This window comes from Aquarana catesbeiana, linkage group LG01 (genome assembly GCF_042186555.1).
Source record: "Aquarana catesbeiana isolate 2022-GZ linkage group LG01, ASM4218655v1, whole genome shotgun sequence".
Taxonomy (NCBI): Eukaryota; Metazoa; Chordata; class Amphibia; order Anura; family Ranidae; genus Aquarana; species Aquarana catesbeiana.
Genome location: NC_133324.1, coordinates 334,386,425 through 334,407,401, shown reverse-complemented (window position 1 = coordinate 334,407,401; position 20,977 = coordinate 334,386,425). Strand labels below are relative to the sequence as shown.

General features: G+C 42.3%; 1 protein-coding gene across 5 annotated transcripts in view; it reads right to left on the bottom strand.

The window, feature by feature from the left end:
• Positions 1 to 20,977, bottom strand: part of CHD8 (chromodomain helicase DNA binding protein 8) — a 116,096-nt gene that overhangs the window by 15,122 nt on the left and 79,997 nt on the right. For 3 of the 5 annotated variants that reach the window (XM_073631569.1, XM_073631577.1, XM_073631587.1), the window contains exons 27-35: positions 20,553 to 20,679; positions 20,207 to 20,279; positions 20,065 to 20,116; positions 13,242 to 13,443; positions 12,939 to 13,147; positions 12,306 to 12,818; positions 7,939 to 8,069; positions 7,638 to 7,838; positions 6,185 to 6,292 (exon numbers count right to left, since the gene is read on the bottom strand). In XM_073631569.1, the coding sequence (XP_073487670.1) occupies positions 6,185 to 6,292; positions 7,638 to 7,838; positions 7,939 to 8,069; positions 12,306 to 12,818; positions 12,939 to 13,147; positions 13,242 to 13,443; positions 20,065 to 20,116; positions 20,207 to 20,279; positions 20,553 to 20,679 (1,616 nt within the window). The remainder of the gene's footprint in view (positions 1 to 6,184; positions 6,293 to 7,637; positions 7,839 to 7,938; positions 8,070 to 12,305; positions 12,819 to 12,938; positions 13,148 to 13,241; positions 13,444 to 20,064; positions 20,117 to 20,206; positions 20,280 to 20,552; positions 20,680 to 20,977) is intronic. The other 2 variants (XM_073631597.1, XM_073631605.1) reach the window with 2 other exon arrangements.

Genomic DNA, 20,977 nt, shown 5'->3' with positions numbered 1-20,977 from the left:
GAGCAACACCGATCAGTCTCCTCCCCTTGCGAGTCCCCTCCCCCTTCAGTTAGAAACACTCCCTAGGAACATAATTAACCCCTCGATCACCCCCTAGTGTTAACCCCTTCCCTGCCAGTCACATTTATACAGTGATCAGTGCATTTTTATAGCATGGATCGCTGTATAAATGTGAATGGTCCCAAAAATGTGTCAAAAGTGTCCGATATGTCCACCACAATATCGCAGTCACGATAAAAATCGCCGATTGCCGCCATTACTAGTATAAAAAAAAAAAAATAAAATAAATAAAAATGCTATAAAATCTATCCCCTATTTTGTATACGCTAACTTTTGCGCAAACCAATGAATATACGCATATTGCGATTTTTTTTTAACAAAAATATGTAGAATACATATCGGCCTAAACTGAGGAAAACATTTGTTAAAAAAAAAAAAATTGGATATTTATTATAGCAAAAAGTAAAAAATATTGTGTTTTTTTCAAACTTGTCACTCTTGTTTATAGCGCAAAAAATAAAAACCGCAGAGGTGATCAAAATACCACCAAAGGAAAGCTCTATTTGTGGGGAAAAAATAATAAAATTTCATTTGGGCACAGTGTTGCATGACCACGCAATTGTCATTCAAAGTGTGACAGCGCTGAAAAATGGCTTGGGCAGGAAGGGGGTGAAAGTGCACTGTATTGAGATGGTTAAAAAAATTAAATATGTGGAGGTGTAAACTCCCAGGAGCAGGAATGGTAGGGGGCGGGGAGAAGAAGAAGAAGAGCTATGTGCCCCCAAATACATTGTAACTAGAATATAAGGCAGTACATTAACTAGTTCTGAAATACTGGTTGAACTACTTGTACTCTACGATGCAATAACCCTACTAACCACCTAGTGCGTTGTGTGTATGCAGGACAACGTGGTCACTGATGCACAACATTGCCAAGGTAAAACCTCAGTAAGTTAGTCCAGGTGGCATATTTGTGTAATAAGCAAGATTCTTTCAGCAATCATTTATTATAACTGTCCCCTATAGGGGACCCTATTCCCAACAATATACCCAGGAGTGTCTGGGTTAACTGGAGAGAGGAGAATCAAGAAAAACAAACACAATACCATAGGTAAGCATGAAGAAACTAAAGAAAAAAGGAAAAAGAGCAAATCCATCCGGGAATTTGAAGTCGGTCATCCAAGTGAACAACTTTATGTATCAGGGACCTGTAGGTATGCAAGTCAGGGGGACCATATTTTCCTCGAAAAGAGGGTTGCTTGTTCACATCCCAATTCTGCTCTTTTGGCACAACACACCCAAATTCTAGCACAAGCCCTCATCATATCCCAGATTGACTGCGATGACACTCCCTTCTCTGGTATGCCAAAAACACTAGCCCATTCTAGTCCATCCTAAACCAGTTGCCAACCGGCGCACGCCGATATACGTCAGCAGAATGGCACGGACAGGCAAATGGGCATACCTGTACGTACGTCCCTCCCTTCCCGTGAGCGCCGCAGCGGTTGGATTTGTTAGAGGACCGATCAGTCCCCAGGGCCAGACCAATGATTTATGGTCTGGACCTGGTGATCGCTCCTAATGAATTAAATCCTTCCCCTGTCTGTGTAAGTGTAAACACAGACAGGAGGAAGTGATGTCATCTCTCCTCGTGGGGTCTTTTTGATTCCAGTGAGAGGACATCTAACCGTGAGTTACACAACACTACACTAACACCAGTACACCCCCCCAGTTAATCCTTTCACTCCTTGTCACTGTGTCACCAATTGCAGTTTTCAGTTTTTTCACTGATCACTGCATTGGTATAATTTGTGACTGAAAAAAGTGTTAGGGCAGTTAGTAGTAGCCCCCGTTAGGGCTAGGTTAGACCCCAATAAAGGTTTAACCCCTTGATCGCCCCCCGTGTCATATGTAAACAGCAATTGCACCATGCATGTGAAGTATCACCGCAAAGGTCAGATTGAGGGCAGTCATTTCAGCAGACCTCCTCTGTAAATCTAAAATGGTAACCTGTAAAGGCTTTTAAAAATGTATGTATTTTGTCGCAGCTGCGCGTTTGTGTGCAATTTTAAAGCATGTCTTGTATGGCATCCAAATACTCGGCATAAGATCATCTTTATTTCATCAAACATTTGGGCAATATAGTGCGTTTTAGTGCATTACAAGTAAAAAAAAAAAAAAAAAAAAAAAAAAGTGAGTTTTTTTCCAAAAAAAATTGTGTTTGAAAAATTGCTGCGCAAATACTGTGTGAAAAAAAAAAAAAAAAAGCATCACCCACCATTTTAATCTGTAGGGCATTTGCTTTAAAAAAATATATATAATAATGTTTGGGGGTGCAAAGTAATTTTCTTGCAAAATAATATTTTCTCATGTAAACAAAAAGTGTCAGAAAGGGCCGTGTCTTCAAGTGGTTAGAAGAGTGGGTGATGTATGACAAAAGCTTCTAAATGTTGTGCATAAAATGCCAGGAGGGGTCAACCCCCCCCCCCCAAATGACCCATTTTTGGAAAGTAGACACCCCAAGCTATTTGATGAGATGCATGTTGAGTCCATGGAATATTTTATATTTTGCCACAAGTTGCGGGAAAATGAAAAAAAAAGTTGTCACTAAATGATCTATTGCTCAAACATGCCATGGGCATATGTGAAATTACACCCTAGGCTTATACTCGAGTCAATAAGTTTTCACAGTTTTTTGTGGTAAAAGTAGGTGCCTCGGCTTATATTCGGGTTGGCTTATACTCGAGTATATATGGTACCTGTAAATTACATATCTTAGAATACAATACAGGACACAGGCTTGATATTCACAGACCCTGGGCTATGTGCTGGTTCGTTCAAATGATTGGACACTGACAAAGGTTTTGAGGACATGGCCCATGGGTATCAAGATTTTTTTAGCAAGCAACGCAGAGTAACACAGGAACAGAAGGGAGAGTGGTCTGTCTTGTACTTTTCTCAGGATTATGGAATTTACAGGTAAGAAAAAATTCCTTTTATTTTAATCGCACAGTACAAGACACAGGATTGATATTCAAAGACCCTGGGATGTCATCCAGCAATGAATGAGAAGGGTGGGCAAAAGCAATGCAAACAGAACTGTGCCAAAGGCAACTCCTTTCCTAAGCAATTTTCCTTGGGTGGCTAAAAGCAGAAAGAGGAAGGATTATGCCTTCACTGAGGTGGATGGCGGACACCACCTTTAGGAAGAAAGGAGGGTCTTGGGTACTAGACAACCTTAACCTTCTGAAGAAGGCTATTTTACAGATGGGTTTCAAAGGGTGGTTTCTACAAGGCAGAGAGAACCAAGCTGAGGGTCCCAAAAAAAACACAGGGTGTTTGTAAGGGTGGTTTGATCTGGGAAACACCTTGAATAAAAGTTTTTTTTTTTTTTTTTTTACAAAGGAAAGCAAAGCAAGAGGTTTTTGGAAAAGAGTGGGACTAGGCCAAAAAACGATCCTTAACAAGAGTTAGAGAGTGGAGAGGTGTGCCCATAGGCTGGGAATCTATGCTTCAGAGTGCAGAGGAGGGCAGGTGGTGTGTTCGAGAGGCTCAGGATCACTGCTTGAGAATGAAAAAAAGGTGAGCAGAGAGGTGTGTCCAAAGGCTGGGGATCTATGCTTGTGTGGTTGACAGAGTGGAGAAGGAGGGCAGAGGGGCATGTCCAGAGGATCCTATACTTGGTTGTAATAGTGAGCTGGGACTCATCCAGTGATCCAAGGGGCACAATGAGGAGGATTAGAATTATACATCTACTGGCAAGGTGTGAGAGAGTGAATGAGTGAGTGTGTCTCTGTCAGACAGATTCTGGAAGAAACAGGTGCTAGCTTCATCTGCCCATACTTAAAATGGCTGCACACACAGCACATGTGAGTGCTGTACTAATAAATCATGTTGTTAAAAATTAACTCCCTAAATTTCATTAACAATATCTCTGGCTGCTGCAGAATTTATTTTTCTTTGGCTGCAGTTCCACTTTAAAGCCAACTCCTGGTCACAATTTTAGAAAGGGCAGAATGGGTGGCACAGAGTAATCTCTGGAGTTGAAGTGTCGGTGTTCACACCAAGCAAAGAAAGATTTTTAGGTTCGACAATAGAAGTGTCTTTTCTTGTTTTTCCATTAAGGCCAGTGACTAGTAGGTAGGGAGGCCCTAAAACAGCAGATCTGGCCTGTTTGGAAGAGGTCAGGGGTCTGGAAGTCTTGAGTATGTCTGTGTAACAGGTTCTTCTAAACCAGGTTGGTGCAATGAGAATCACTGGTTCTTATCTTGCTCAATTCTGCGGGGCATTCAAGGCAGAATTTGCACTGAAGGAAAGGCTAAATCAGCCTGGACCTAGTCCAAGGAATTACCAGAGCATCTGATGCCAGAGATAGAGATCCGTGATACTGGCCACAAACCTTGGCAACTTAAAGTTGAATCTGTAGGACAGGATATCCATGTCTGGAGCCCTCCATCTCTGACATATCAGGTTGAAGATGTATGGTTAAAAGGCCCATTCCCCTTGGTCCAGGCAATGACAGCTGAGGTAATCAAACTTCCAATGGTCTACTACAGGGATATGAAGAGCGGTGTTTCTCCAGCCATGAGATGATCAGGCTTGATTCCTTCAAGGCTGCATGACTTTTGATACTCTCCTAGGGATTGATAAAGGCTGTGGCATTGTCTGATTGCACCTTGATTGGAAGAAGGGAGGGTCCAGTAGTGTAGAATCATTTTTATTGTTTTTTTTAATCAAGATCCAAGATGTTGATGGGAAGCTTGGCTTCCTGAACTGAGAATTTGGAACAGAACACTGAGAAGCTGAAATCTATTATCACCTTCCACTGGTATGGTAGAAACAACTTTGTTCCATGCAATCAAGAGGTGCTGAAGAAACCGTGAATGGAACTGATGAATGAACAGCACTGAAGGCCATCATGAGGTTCAAAACTCATAGATTGTCTCACAAAATAAGGTCTCTCTGACCTTAAGGCCAAGGTGTGAGATATGAGACAGACCAGTTTGTTTTCTGGAAGACACTTGGGCAAACAAGGTCCATAAAGACATAGATAAGCGAGTTTGGGGTGGAGGAACTTAACTGGCCTGCACAATGCTGACCTCAACCCGATAGAACACCTTTGGGATGAATTAGAGCGGAGACTGTGAGCCAGGCCTTCTCGTCCACATGTCTGACCTCACAAATGTGCTTCTGGGTTGGATGTCTAAGTCCCCCATAGTGCACTGTGTTACCATCTTCTATAAAAGTTGGAGGCTGGAACCATCATAAATTGAGGGGGAGGTGGGGGCATTTATCGAAAACTCCTGGAAGTTACCAATTAATTAGGAACATCATTCTACAACTTCTAAAACGAAGCTACAAAGTTCTCTACAATCCATCCCTCCATACACTTCTTCAAACTGCATTGCATTTGATCTCTCTTATACACTAGTCACTTTCTCATGTTGTCGCAAGCATTACATTCAAAGCCTTGCCATTCCTCTGGAATTAGCTTACATTTTGAAGAAACCCACACACCTTTACCTTGAATTCTGTGATATATTCACTATACCTTATGAATATGCACTGCTGTGTGACCTATTTCACAGAGCCTGTCTTCTAAACTACAGCAGATGCTGCAAAGGTGAAGGCACAGTCAGTACAGGAAACAAATCACATGCGACATCACTGCTTGTAGGCAGAAATGTACCATGAGCTATGTAGTCTTTAGGAACAAAGTAAATCAAAGGACATAGCAGAGAATAAGCCCCAAAGCATACAGGGAATTCAGGAAGACGTTGAAAGATATGACCAGCAGATAGGCAGCACTCACAACATGAATGGGATTTTTCAAGTAAAGTTATATTGAACTGTCAAAATTAACTATGGTTTGTATTGCTTTTACAATACTGATGTTATACAAAAGTGTATGCTGTGACTTTAAATCCCCTTTAACAAATAACAGAAGAGCCAGTAACAATTGTGCACTAATGCATAAATCTGGCTTTAGTGGAGTGAGCAGTATTCGATACATGGTAAACACCTTGACCTACATGGTGGAAGCATTCCCGTGAACAGCGAGTCATTAGTCGTCATATGAATGCCATGAATTAAATTTATTAAATAACTGTATCTTGATTGCATTATTCATAAAACTGCAATAGATGCGATCAGAAAAACAATCCTCACCAGTGAGGAGGCTCACCTGGACCAATTTCTTTTTACTCTTCTTCTTATGTACATGCTGCACAGAATCCACTGCTCCATTACCTAGGAGTTTGTGTTTCTGAAATTTTATCTTTAGCCCTTCCTCCTACAACAAACAGAGGAGATAACATTTCATTGATAGAAGATACATAACAAATTAAAGCGGCTTTAAAGGCTAAAATATGTTTTTCTAAAACAGGCTATACTTATTTGCTCTGTGCAATGGTATTGCACAGAGTGGCCCTGAATCTCTTCTTTTGGGATTCCCTGCTGGCGCTTTTGGCTCCTCCACGTGTGAGTGTGCCACCGTAGCAAGCTGCTTGCTATGGTGGCACATCAACAGGCTTGCTCCCGAGCCGGGCTGTGCACATCCATAGAGACATAGAGACACACCGTGCGGCCTGCCCCCATTCCCCACTACCTACTTACATGATTTGATTAAAAGCAGGCGCCAACACTTCCCGCTGCTGCCTCTGTGGCAGGCGAGCCAATGGCTCCTGCCTCTGATCTGTGAATGTAGGAGAGAGCTTTTCCATACAGGCACAGCGCTGGTTCAAGTGAGAAAAATACAAATACTGGAGCATTTTTTACCTTAATGCAGGAAATGCATTTAAGATAAAAAATGTCTTGCCTTTCAACCACTACAATGAGGCTATAAGATTTCCAGATGTGGAGCTGACACCGTTATTCAGTAATGATCTTATTGTTGCAAGTTTAAGCATAATACCAAATGTGTTAAAAGACCAATTATCTGCAATAAGTGCCAAATACATGCAACAAGTAATACTATTAAAAAAAAAAAAAAAAAAAAACACTGCAACTGTGCTGAAATCAGAACATTCATTCAATGTAAAGCCCAGTACAGACTGACAGTTTTAATTGTTCAACCCAGCGGGTTGAATGAAAAAAAGACTGAGGAGTTCACTGTACTATGCGATGTTAGTATAGTGATCTACCCGCTGAGCTACTGCGTTCTGACAGGACGACGGGGGACTGAACCCCCCATACCGCCAAAACACACAGGTCAGAACTGCTTGGATGCCGATCGGAAGCGGTTTTTCCAGCATGCCGAATGTTCGGCCGGCTTCTGTACACACAGGCCGAATGTTGGAAGGTTTCTGTTGAACCGGCTGATACTCGGCCGTGTGTACCAGGTTTGGGTGTCCTATTTAAAGTATTCTTTCTCCTTGCTTCACCAACCACATTAAAACTCACAATAAAAACTAAAATTTGATTGGTAGCTGTGAAAAACATCTTTGTACTGACACCTAACCCTTCACCAGGCTTTCTGTATGCAAGAATCAGCAGGGAGCCTGCAGTAGGTCATTCAGAATCACACAATTATAAAAAATAATGAAGTGAGGTGGACTGGTGCAGCACAGCTATGGCTTGAAACACATTTTTAATTATGAACTTAGAAGAAATTAAAAGTATACCATGAGAAGACTTACACTTTTGATTTGGACTGTAAATTCCTTTTGATCAGGGGCAGGGCGTATATGTGTATAGGTGGTGGGGCTCCGTTCCTCGGGGGTTGGTGACATACTGTCAGGGCTGTCACTTGGTGGATCGGAAATTCTCCTTGGTGGACCCCATTTGCCAGTCAACACACCATTGCAGACTTGCTCAATTCGACAGAGGAGAACCCGATCCTATATAATTTTAGATTTATTTAGAAGTTTGTTATAACAGTATCCCTAAACTTAAATTGGCAGGTACAGCCAAGAAGCTTAATTGTGGCCTGTGACTTACCTTTGGCCAATCTGCACTATGTGGATTCTCCAGAACTGCTTGGGCACTGCCCTCTGATTTCAGGTCTGCTGGAGAATCTGTGAGAGACAATCGATTTTCTTCATCAAGTAACCGAGAGTGTGGTAAACCTGCTAAGAAAGTATAAGCAAAGTAGTCTAGAAAAAATGCAATTTATATATTAAAAAAAAAAAAAAAAAAAAAAAAAAGGATTTTTATAACAGCTTACCTGTAAAATCCTTTTCTTTGAAGTACATCACGGGACACAGAGCCATAGTAGTCACTATGTGGGTTATAGGCCACCTTCAGGTGATGGACACTGGCATGCCCTAAATTAAAAAGTGCATTCCCTATATAACCCCTCCCACTGGTGGGAATACCTCAGTTTGGTAGCAAAGCAATACAAGTGTATACCAAGAAGGGAGGGACCTCTGTCTCGTGATGTTCTTCAAAGAAAAGGATTTTACAGGTAAGCCATTATAAAAATCCTATTTTTTTATCGTACATCATGGGACACAGAGCCATAGTAGTTACTATGTGGGATGTCCCATAGCAATGCCAACTGAAGGGAGGGAGACACAACAAAGTAGGGCACCAAGAGACTAGAGGACTCATACTGCAGCCTGCAGTATACTTCGCCCAAATGCGATATCCTCATGCCTTTTACATCTACTTGATAGAATCTGGTAAATGTATGGATTGAAGACCAAGTTGCAGCCTTGCAGATCTGAGCCATGGAGGCTTGGTGATGCACTGCCCAAGAAGCACTAACAGCCCTGGTGGAGTGCGCTTTAATATGAAAAGGAAGAATTTTACTCTTTAAACCATAAGCTTGAACAATCACTTGACAAATCCATTTAGAAATAGTAGATTGACGCCTGCCTGTCCTGTTTTAAGATCGTCTGGCAACACAAACAAAACATCTGTTTTACAAATCTGAGCAGTCACTTTCAAAAAGACCTTGACCGCTCTCACCACATCAAGAGAATGTAGTGACTTTTCTTCCACAGAAAACGAGATTCTGGAAAAAAAATGAAGGCAGAACAATATCCTGGTTTAAATGAAAACCCGATACTACCTACGGTAGGAATTCAGGATGAGGCCACAATACAACCTCATCCTTATGAACAACCAATATGGCTCTTTACAAGAAAGAGCATCCAACTCTGATACGCGTCTTGCAGAAGATATGGCAACCAAGAAAATTATTTTTCCCCCCATCAAGAGGACCATGGAATATCTCGTATTGGCTCAAAAAGGCTGCTTCTGTAAGCCGACAGGACTAAAATTAAGTCCCCAGGGTTCAGGGGTGACCAAACTGGAGGATTTAATCTGCGTCACCCCCTGAATAAGGTTACGAACTTAGAGAGTGAGAAGCAAGCGGTCATTGAAAAGAAAGACCGATAAGGCAGACATCTGGCCTTTGATATTACTCAAGGCCAGCTTCATTTTTAATCCTATCTGTAGGAATTCAAGGATCCTACCTATGACATATTTCCTGGGGTGCCAAAACCTAGATTCACACAAGGAGACATATGCCTTCCAGATTCTATAGTTTGACTCTGGAGGCCGGCCTCCTAGCATTAACCAAAGCAGAAACTACTGAAGCTAACAGCCCATGATCTTTCAGAATGTGGGTCTTAGTCAAACCGCTAAATTTAGCGTTTGTAAGGTAGGGTGGAATACCGGACCTTGCGAGAGAAGGTCTGGCCATAGTCCAAGGGTCCCCTACCGCCATCTTTACGATCTCGGCAAACCAAAATCTCCTGGGTCACATTCCTATTTTTACTGTAATCTGTTATCTCAATGTTGTTCAAATGTAATTATGCTTTGTCTAAATGTATCAATTGTTCCCTAGACCTATTCCTCCTGAAGAAGTGGTCTTTACCGCAAAACCAGTAGGAAACTATTAATGCTCCACCGCAACAGAAGGTCTACGGGGGAACCCTTTAGTAGTTAGTTAACTATGGTGTATTTTTTAATTATTTTTGTATGTTGATTTTCTTTGTATTTATTAAAATTTGATTTTTTATCATAAACCTTTGGGTCATTGTATCAGTACCGAGACAGTCCATTAACTACTCTGGGGGGTTATATGTTTTGGTCAGCATCAGCAACTGCCCTCACATTTCCACCCCTTCTATTCTCCACCATGAAAAGGGAAACTGGTCAAGAGCTTTTTGCATGGCGCTGCGGCTGACCAATTTTTCAACCATAGGATTCTACGCACATGTACCAGTCCTAGCATGAGCCGTGAGGCCTGGAGAATAGAATCTTTCATAGCGTCTACTGTAGAACACAACGCTTCTGATATCCCGGCCAAATCCTGGGCCTGCTAATCGTGAATAAATTTGAGTACCTCTATAAACTAGTCCTATAAGGACGGAGATACTCCGAACGCTGCCAGCGCTGACTGAACCTGCGAGCGAAAAAAAAGGAACTGCAACTTTTTACCTGTTAGATCCTTTAGCAAATGAGCATTGTCTACTGGACAAGTCAGGCTTTTGATTACTGAGGATATAGCAGCGTTAATTGCTGGAATTCCCCATTTCTTATAAAACTTTTCCTCCATAGGATAAAGTATTGAAAAACTTTTTTCGGAGGAAAAAAAAACTGTTTATTTGGGTGCTCCCACTCGGAATAAGCTTTCTTAGCCATGAATGGATAGGAAAAGCATGAACAGATTGAGGAGGCGTTTTGGTGACCCCAAACCAGAAGTTGGCTCATCGACTGACTGCGTTACTGGCAGAAAAAATGTGGAGCGGACCAATTCAGTGAGACTGTACCAATAATCTTTCCTGCGAAACTGACACTTCTGTATCAGGTTCTTCGGAAGAGGTGACTTCAGTTTCTTCCTGGTCCTTTGAGAGAAATTCGTCATCTCTCGCCCCTTGTTCCTCAGTATGAGGGTCCTGAGCAAGGGACTGGAACCTGCTACGCTTAGCTCCACTCTGGGATGTGATTAAAGCATCAATTTTTGCTTCGCACTTAAAATGGTTGAAGAAAAAAAAACTCCTTAGTGATATACACAGGGGCTGCAGTATTAAGAGCAGCTGCAACACTTGCCCCTTCTGATGGCTCACTCTGACCAGCCATATTACTCTCAGGGGAGGATGCCATCTTTACTGAGATGGTTCTAGGCTTCCGTGTGACTGTATAGTCTTTCTAAAGCCCTTTTTGAGGTGTTTCCCACCCCCCTTCTGCCATAAACATACCTTCCCGCGCTGGACGTTGGAGAACGCCAAGCTAAGCTCCCTTCCCCACCCCACCCCCGTCGTCTACGGCCCTTCCCCTCTTTTAAAAAAGAGCTTTTTCCCGCGCAAGCGCGGGCTCCTGATATTATGGGATCCAAAAGGAAGAAAGCAGAAATGGCGAGGGGGGGTCTGGAAGCCTCCGAGCCGTTTTTTTTGTTACAGCCCCCAGTAGTGACACATAGGCATGACAACATTTACTAAATTGAAGGAGACAATCATAAGAAAATTAAAAAAATTTCTTAGAAAACTCCATTTACCTTTCCCGCCGCAGGGTTTTCTGTGGTAAACCAACAGACCCAATCTTCACCCTTCACGGTGGGTTCTGTTAAACCTTCAGGAGCTGGGGATCCTCGAGGAAACCCACAATCCTGGAGCTGTAATAGCACCACCACCAGTAAAAACTTTATGGCCTTAATACCAAAAAGTACTGGATCCCGGGGACAGCTCTCTAAAGAGAAGCGTTCCAGGCAAGATATTGTTTCTTTGGATACGAGGCCCCGATACCATTCAATCCGGCCAAAAAGACACTTTGAATGGATCCGGCTGCATGGCTAGCCCCAGCAAGGATTGCTCCAGTGGAGCTCAGCACAGCACATCTTTACTCATGACCAACACCTTAGACACTGGCGAAAAAAAACTGAGGTACTCCCACCAGTGGGAGGGGGTTATATAGGGAGTGCACTTTTTAATTTAGGGCGTGCCAGTGTCCATCACCTGAAGGTGACCTATAACCCACATAGTAACTACTATGGCTCTGTGTCCCGTGATGTACGATAAGAAAAATAGTATCAACAAAGAACCAAAACTTTCTAAAAGTAATATATTAGATGCACTGGAATGCTGACTCTAGCATTTTTTCCCATCTTGATTCAAACTATTAATAGGTCTGCAATCAACACTAGTTCTTAAAACAAAAATTACAATATAAAATGATTGGGTGCGTGGCAATGGGTAAATAATAAAAAGGAAAAAAAAAAAAGAAGGATAGAGCAGAGGTGTTAGCTGAGAATTTAACTTGTCATCGGTATTGTGCCCTCCTGGTGTGTGATAAAAATTACCCAGTGCCTGTCATCCTCCTGCTAAAAGAGAAGCAATACTAGATTATGAATTGCTCACCATTCAGATTAGCTGTTTTGCTCCCATTGCTTTCATCAGATGAATCATCTGAGTTGGATGAAGAGGATGCTGAAGAGCAAGAAGATCGTCGTGGAGCTGGAGAGGAACTGACAGATGAAGAGATGGAAATAATATGAGGGGGTTGAAGTTCTGTGGTTGGCAGAGGGTGGACAGTGGAGGGAGTGGATGGGCGGGAGGTATTTGCCATGCCTCTAGATTGGAGATAGTTGAGCCGGCATCTTAGGAAAGAAAATGAGGGGTCCGGCATTAACGTAAGGTCTGTGCGGCTCAGTCCGTATTGTGCTGCCCCTTCAAGAAGCTCCTTATCATGACGGCCACTCTCCCACCACTCAGGTAATTCAGGGTCCGGCCGACACAAAGATAAACGTGCAGGAAGCAAAGGATGACACAGAACCTGTTCACGCACTCTACGCAAGAGGTCAAGGCGGAACAAAGCTCTTGATGCTCGTTCCTCTGAAATAGGTTCAATGAAGAGAGATGGATCTGGAGACTCTGGGGGAAAAAATAAATAAATAAAAAAACACGTGTAAACACATATAAATAACTAATCAACAATAGGGCAAACAAGTAGAAAGAAAGAAAAAAAAAAAACTCCTAAAAAACACATCTTACCATCTCCTGCAACTGGTGGTAAACGACAAACTTGCCGACACATTGCCACAAAACCATGAAAATATTTAAGCAGCGATTCGTCAGTTTTCTTGTCCAACCTAGCCAGACTACGAAATCTCTGCCAGTCATAGAGCTGTGTGTCAGGGTCATACTCAACCCCAAAGCTGGAGAGAACACGGAAAAAATCACAAGCCTCTCGACGAGTCCACCTGGTGCAAAATTTAAAAAGGGAGGATGCTAAAAATTTAACTACATTGTTTTACAAATAACGATTAACATACTAATTGTCTGTTGAAGTCTCACCTTTGTTGTTTCTCTCGAAGTGCAATTTCCTTCAGTTTGAAAGCTGCCTCACATCGTTTCTTCCGCTTGTCCCCTCGTTCAGCAGCTTCAATCTTCAGTTGTTCTCGCTTATAGCTACGTTGGTATGCAGTAATAAGCCGGCGAAGGCGGGCAGTGAGTGCAGATCCAGGTGGCCATAGCATGCCACTAGGCACAGGTGTTGCTGCAGAAACAGTAGTATGTCAATGACTTAACCACTGAAATTACTACTTTTTAGACGGGTGACTTAAATATTTGAGACTTTTGCACTTCTGGTAGATGCAAGAACCAGTTACAAATTTTGGAGAAACCTCACTGCTTTGCTACAAGTCACTGATGTCAAAAGTATATATAATGGGCTTTGGGTCAAATTCACGGTCGATTTTTTGCCAAGCGAATACATTATTTAATGTTATTATACTGGTGTATGTGCATATGCATACACAAACCCACATACATGTATATGTAAGTAGTACATGTGCTGGAACACAGTTAAAAGAGTGGGCCCTGGGTGTTCAAAACAAAAACTATAACTATATATTTTTTTTTTTTTTTTTATTTGAGTCTGAAGTTTTAAGTAGACCACTTGAACCTCCAAGCAAGCAGCTCTGTGGAGCTGTCTTTTGCTAACCCATAGTTATCTGGGAATCCTTTGTCCTGCTTTTCAATGTCTAAATAATGATTTTGTTTTTCATGCATGTTAAAATGAGCATTATTGGCCTAAAAATTACTTTAAACCCTCAAAACATAAAATTTTCTGAAAACAACAAACCTGTAGACAAGTTCAAAGTTTCACACGCTATTTACACAAATATTTTTCAAATAGGATGTTTCGTCTTCACAGGAAGCCTAACCTTTGGGTTAAATGACTGTCTACAGTAGGATTAGACACCGGCAAACAAAAGAAACTGTACACCAGTTCAGAATAACCCCCCTTACTACCAGCATGTCTCATTTCTGTAGCAAAGCAGTATCAAGAACGTGGTAATAGAGAGGAGAAACCCATGTCCCTCAACTGACCCCAATAAAAGGATTTTACAAAGAGTACAAAGTGTTTTCTCTCTACCATTGAGTTACACAAAAGTTTTTAAACTTTGGGATGACCAAAAGAAGCACAAGTGAGGGGGTGGTCAATACAGCAAACGATTGTTAACAAGCCCAGTAAAACAGAGAACATAGGACTGCCTTCATTTCAAAGAGCTGCCTGATTAACTTTATGCCCAAAGGAGGGAACATCCATCTGTTAGAACTAAAAGTGGTTCTAAAGCCTAAACATTTTTAACCCTAATGTATTCCTTGCATTAAGGCTTAAAATGCCTCATTTGATCCAGTTCTGTTCACATCTGCAGCTCTTCTCTCCCCTCAATTCTGGGTCTCACTGGATTTGCTAGGGGAACCGGGAGCCATTGGCTCCCAGTGCTGCCAATCAAAGCAAGTGACAAGGGAGCGGGAGGCAGTGCAGAGTCCCGCTGTCCGTGTCAATGGAATAAGCTTGGGAGCGAGCACACATGGGTGCCCCCATAGGAAACTGCTTCCCACGGGGGCACTGGACAGAGAGGAGGGGCCAGGAGTGCCAGCAGGGGACCTGAGAAGAGGAGGTTTGTGGTCATGCGCTGCAATTCCATTGCACAGAGCAGGCAAGTATAGAGATGTTTATTTATTAATTTTTTTAAATGTTACCTTTACAAAACGCTTTAAATTACTTATGAACAGATGACCAAGCAGCAACCTTGCAAATGTGGAAAACAATTGCTTGAGGCTGAAAAGCCAGAGAAGAACTCACAGGTCAGCAGCAGCCTGACCATTTGGGGTGCCCAGGCACCGCCCCCTCTCTCCAGCCACCCTTGTGGGCTCTGTGAGTCAGCAGGTGACTGGGTAATGTGGGTCATAAAGCCGTGCATGATCATGGTAAAGGCCTCAGCCTAAAATGGCAGAGGATTCATCCACAACCGACAAAGAGAGCAGCACAGTTCCTACCGCCATCATCAGTAGGCATGTTGAAAGCAGCACCAGATCCGTTTTTAGAGAGCGAGATGGGGGCACCTGGTACAGTGGAAGCACCCTTTCCCCATCCCCTCTGTGTCTAGAATCAAGACCTGTAGCAGCTATGGTGCTATAAAACAACTTATAAGCTCGGGCAAGGAGATAAGGCCTCAAGTAAACACAATACCCGGACAGCTTGTAGTAAATGAGAGTTGGACTGCCTGAAATGACTAAATTCACTATATAGGCGTGACAGACCTAAATCAAGATGGGGCTTCTGGAGAGGACTAGGAGCAAGCCTCTTACCCACCGACTCTTTTTTGAGATTTGGTGTTTAACACCCTAGAGAATAAAATGGCAGTCACTGCAATACTTTCTGTCACATCGTATTTGCGCAGCGGTCTTACAAGCGCCCTTTAAAAAAAAAAAAAAAAAAAAAAAAAAAATCACTTTTTTGAATTAAAAAAATAAGACAAAAGTAAAAGTTAGCCCAATTTTTTTTTTATATTGTGAAAGATAATGTTACGCCGAGTAAATTGGTACCCATAATGTCATGCTTCAAAATTGCACCCGCTTGTGGAATGGCTGCAAACTTTTACCCTTAAAAATCTCCATAGGCGACATTAAAAAAATTCTACCCGTTGCAAGTTTTGCGTTACAGAGGAGGTCTAGGGCTAGAATTATTGCTCTCGCTCTACCGATCGTGACGATACCGCACATGTGTTGTTTGAACACTGTTTTCATATGTGGGCGCTACTCACGTATGCGTTCGCTTCTGCACGCGAGCTTATTCTACCTTATTCTTCTATTTTTAAACCGTTTTAAAAAAATAAATAAATTGTGTCACTTTTATTCCTATTACAAGGAATGTAAACATCCCTTGTAATAGGAAAAAAAAGCATGACAGGACCTCTTAAATATGAGATTTGGGGGTCAAAAAGACCTCAGATCTCATATATACACTAAAATGCAATTTAAAAAAAAAAAAAATAATAATAATTTGTCATTTAAAAAAAAAAAATGAAAAAAATAAAATGGCACTTTAAGAGCTATGGGCGGAAGTGACGTTTTGACGTTGCTTCCGCCCTGCAGTGTCATGGAGACGGGTGGGGGCCATCTTCCCCTCACTCGTCTCCATGCACGAGAGGACCCGATCGACTCAGTCGCTGCCGAGGGCTCCGGTAAGCGGCGGAGGGCACCAGATCGCGGTGGGAGGGGGGGCCCCTCTCCCGCCGCCGATAAAAGTGATCTCGCGGCCGCAGAGACCACTTTTATCTTGTACCGGACCGCCGGCCGAACACGGGGATACTGGGGTTATGGCAGCTAGCTGCTGCCATAACAACGATATCCGTCCTCAAAGTAGGGACGTACATCGGCGTGCGGCGGTCTGGAAGTGGTTAAAAAAAAAAAAAAGTTAGGTGTGAACTTGTGTCGGAAAGTCCGACCTTGTGTATGCTCCATAGAACATTTGTTGTCGGAATTTCAGCCAACAAATGTTTGAGAGCAGGTTCAACAAAACTTGTTGTCGGAAATTCCGAGCTTGTCTACACAATTCTGACGCACAAAAGACCACGCATGCTCGTAATCAAGCAGAAGAGCTGCACTGGCTATTGAACTTCTTTTCTTAGCTTGTCGTGTGTTGTACGTCACCACGGTCTTGACGTTCAGAGTTTCCAACATTTGTGTGACCGTGTGTATGCAAGACAAGTTTGAGCCAACATCCTTCGAAAAAAATCCACGGTTTTGTTGTCTGAAAATCCTATCGTGTGTACAGGGCATAAGGGTATAAAAAAAAACAAATTCCAGTGTTCCTGTTCTCAAATGATCAGAAACAAACCTATATTTTCCATTAAAAAAAATACATCAAAATGTATTTTAGTGCACACAAACATAAAATCCACAAATTTTTTCCTAAAATATAAAAGATGAAACTTTGTAGAATAAAATAGATACTAAATATCACAAATATTTTAAAAACTGTGGGCACCTACGATATAGTGAAACTATGGTACACTGAATTGTACATACAGTATCTCACAAAAGTGAATACACCCTTCACATTTTTGTAAATATTTTACTATATCTTTTCATGTGACAACACTCAAGAAATGACACTTTGCTACAATGTAAAGTAGTGAGTGTACAGCTTGTATAACAGTGTAAATGTGCTGTCCCCTCAAAATAACAACACAACACACAGCCATTAATGTCTAAACTGCTGGCAACAAAAGCGAGTACACCCCTAAGTGAAAATGTCCAAACTGGGCCCAAAGTGTAAAAATTGTGTGTGGCCAACATTTTCCAGCACTGCCTTAACCCTCTTGGGCATGGAGTTCACCAGAGCTTCACAGGTTGCCACTGGAGTCCTCTTCCACTCCTCCATGACAACATCACGGAGCTGGTGGATGTTAGAGACCTTGTGCTCCTCCACCTTCCGTTTGAGGATGCCCCACAGATGCTCAATAGGGTTTAGGTCTGGAGACATGCTTGGGCAGTCCATCACCTTTACCCTCAGTTTCTTTAGCAAGGCAGTTATCTTGGAGGTGTGTTTGGGGTCGTTATGTTGGAATACTGCCCCGCGGCCCAGTCTCCAAAGGGAGGGGATCATGCTCTGCTTCTGTATGGTCACAGTACATGTTGGCATTCATGGTTCCCTCAATGAACTGTAGCTCCCCAGTGCCAGAAGCACTCATGCAGCCCCAGATCATGACACTCCCACCACCATGCTTGACTGTAGGCAAGACACACTCGTCTTTGTACTCCTCACCTGGTTGCTGCCACACATGCTTGATACCATCTGAACCAAATAAGTTTATATTGATCTCATCAGACCGCAGGACATGGTTCCAGCAATCCATGTCCTTAGTCTGCATGTCTTCAGTAAACTGTTTGCAGGCTTTCTTGTGCATCATCTTTAGAAAAGGCTTCCTTCTGAAATGACAGCCATGCAGACCAATTTGATGCAGTGTGCGGCGTATGGTCTGAGCACTGATAAGGCTGACCCCCCCACCCCTTCAACCTCTGCAACAATGCTGGCAGCACCCATACGTCTATTTTTTTAAAGACAACCTCTGGATATGATGCTGAGCATGCGCACTCAACGTCTTTGGTCGATCATGGCAAGGCCTGTTCTGAGTGGATCCTGTCCTGTATGGTCTTGGCCACCGTGCTGCAGCTCAGTTTCAGGGTCTTGGCAATCTTCTTATAGCCTAGGCCATCTTCATGTAGAGCAACAATTTCTTTTTTTTCAGATCCTCAGAGTTCTTTGCCATGAGGTGCCATGTTGAACTTCGAGTGACCAGTATGAGAGAGTGAGAGCGATAACACCAATTTATTTTTTTTTCAATTTTTTTATGTTTTTTCTGTATCAAAATACAATACAAATGGCGAGATGCACCTCTCATCTTCACATTACATAATATCAGCAATAAAAACCGGTCGTAATGCATTCCCAATACCCCCCAGCCCCCTACCCATCTCCACTCTCATTCCTGATCCCTCCTGCACTTTCCTTATCTACTCCCTCCATATGTCTAGCTTCTTGGATCCTGTTCTACATTTTACTTTATACTTTTTACCTTATACTCCCATTACTTCAGCAAATCTCATTGAGTACTTATATTCTGACCATTCCCTCCATTTCTCTTCAAATTCCGCTATCCCACTCTAAGTTTTGCGTTTCGGTTATTTTATTACACCATTCCTTCAGTGTTGGCCTTTTCGATTCTTGCCAATGTCTAGGTATTAGACATTTAGTGGCGTTTAAGAGCTGCGGGAGCAGCGTTCTCTTATATTGCTTGGTTGGCATTCTAATCCCGTGGAATAAGCACCCCCACGGGTCGTCCAGTAACACCAAATTTAACACACCTGCTCCCCATTCACACCTGAGACCTTGTAACACAAACAAGTCACATGACACCGGGAGGGAAAATGGCCAATTGGGCCCAAATTGGACATTTTCACTTAGGGGTGTACTCACTTTTGTTGCCAGCGGTTTAGACATTAATGGCTGTGTGTGTGTTGAGTTATTTTGAGGGGACAGCAAATTTACACTGTTATACAAGCTGTACACTCACTACTTTACATTGTAGCAAAGTGTCATTTCTTCTGTGTTGTCACATGAAAAGTTATAATAAAATATTTACAAAAATGTGATGGGTGTACTCGCTTTTGTGAGATACTGTAGGTGATGTTTTAATCACAAACTATTAAACCTGTGGCCAAAATATAGGCAGGCAAAAGAAGAAAGGATTAGTGACCGGTATGGCACATGGTTTCCCCTATTGCTGACTTACTATGCCTTGTTCCTCACTAGATCTGTGTGGAGGCAGTTCTATTGTTAGAGGCAGGGCTTTGCTTCCTCATGTCAGAGCCTCCAGCAAGAACCAGAGAACAGTTCTTGCAGTCAGAGGCAGCTGTGACTTAGATCTCACACTGCAAATATACTGTACATCTATAAGGAGGTAGGAAAACAGGAGTAACTAGGAACTCACCCATACCATGATCTCACATACATGATTGGCTGTCACGGCGGTCACATGGTCAGAAGACTTCCAATCGCAAGCAGCGATCAGGAGCTTTCTGTTAGCCGCCTTTAACTGTCGGGAGTGCACGCCCTTGGCACAGCTGTTTTTGCAATATAGCATACAAGTATGTGGCTGTTCAGCACCCAAGGCCCATCCGATGAGAGGCATTTTCGTGCTGTCTGTGCCAACAGGTTAAGACACTTGTTATTGTCTGTGTAATATTGTTTTTGTTAAGGGAAAAATATTTTATGCGAAAACCTGAACCCATTTATACTCCCCCTGCATTCTCAACTCACCTTCCTCACCATCCACCACAGATATTTCTTCATCCATCATAAGGGGGTCCATCTAGAACAGTATTGCATTATACAGTAAATGCCAGGGCAAAAACTTGGTGTGATTTTTATAAATTATGCTGTGACAAGCAGTCAGTCTCACCTCCTCCTCAGCATCTTTCTGTACATGGAGTGGCTTATACTCAGGATCTTCAACATCTCTATCAAAATCTCCACTGTAAAAATAAAATTAATTCAAAAGGTATGTTATAAAAGAGTTTAAAATCCCAGTAACACAATCTCCAACCATCTAGCTTTAATGTCATCCAACATAGATACAGCAAGCTTTAGAACTCACTGCATAAGAAGTATGTCAAATCCATATTACCTCTAGTACAGAACCTAACCGCCTCTTGCTTTTGTGTCCATATTAGCATGGCAACACATCACCGACAGTAGAATATCCCAAGTTTCTTTACAAACATGTCAGTTGTCCAAAAGGCACTCACCCCTCAGGCAGCTCCACAAAATCCTGTGCATGATGTTCTGCAGCAATTGCCTGCTCGTCAGGCCCTCCAACCTTCTCTAGGAAACAAAGACAAGGATCTGCACGCATAGTATTGTATTTCTCATAACCTGCAGGGAAAGGTAACTGGATTACTGCATATCTTTTACAAAGAAAATTATTACAAAGATGATGATAATGTCACGTTATCTACAATTCAATTTTTTGGAAATGGGTCTCCAGTGTAATGTCTGTCCACATGACACATTTACCCATTACATAATCACCAATTATACTATTTGTTGAAGGTGACCATGTCACCACCATACATGCCGAAGCTCCCCTTGCACAAAAATTTGAAAAAAACATCTGTTTTGGAAGACCTTCACATTTGCTTTCATAAACTGTCTCTAATGGTAGAATATGGTA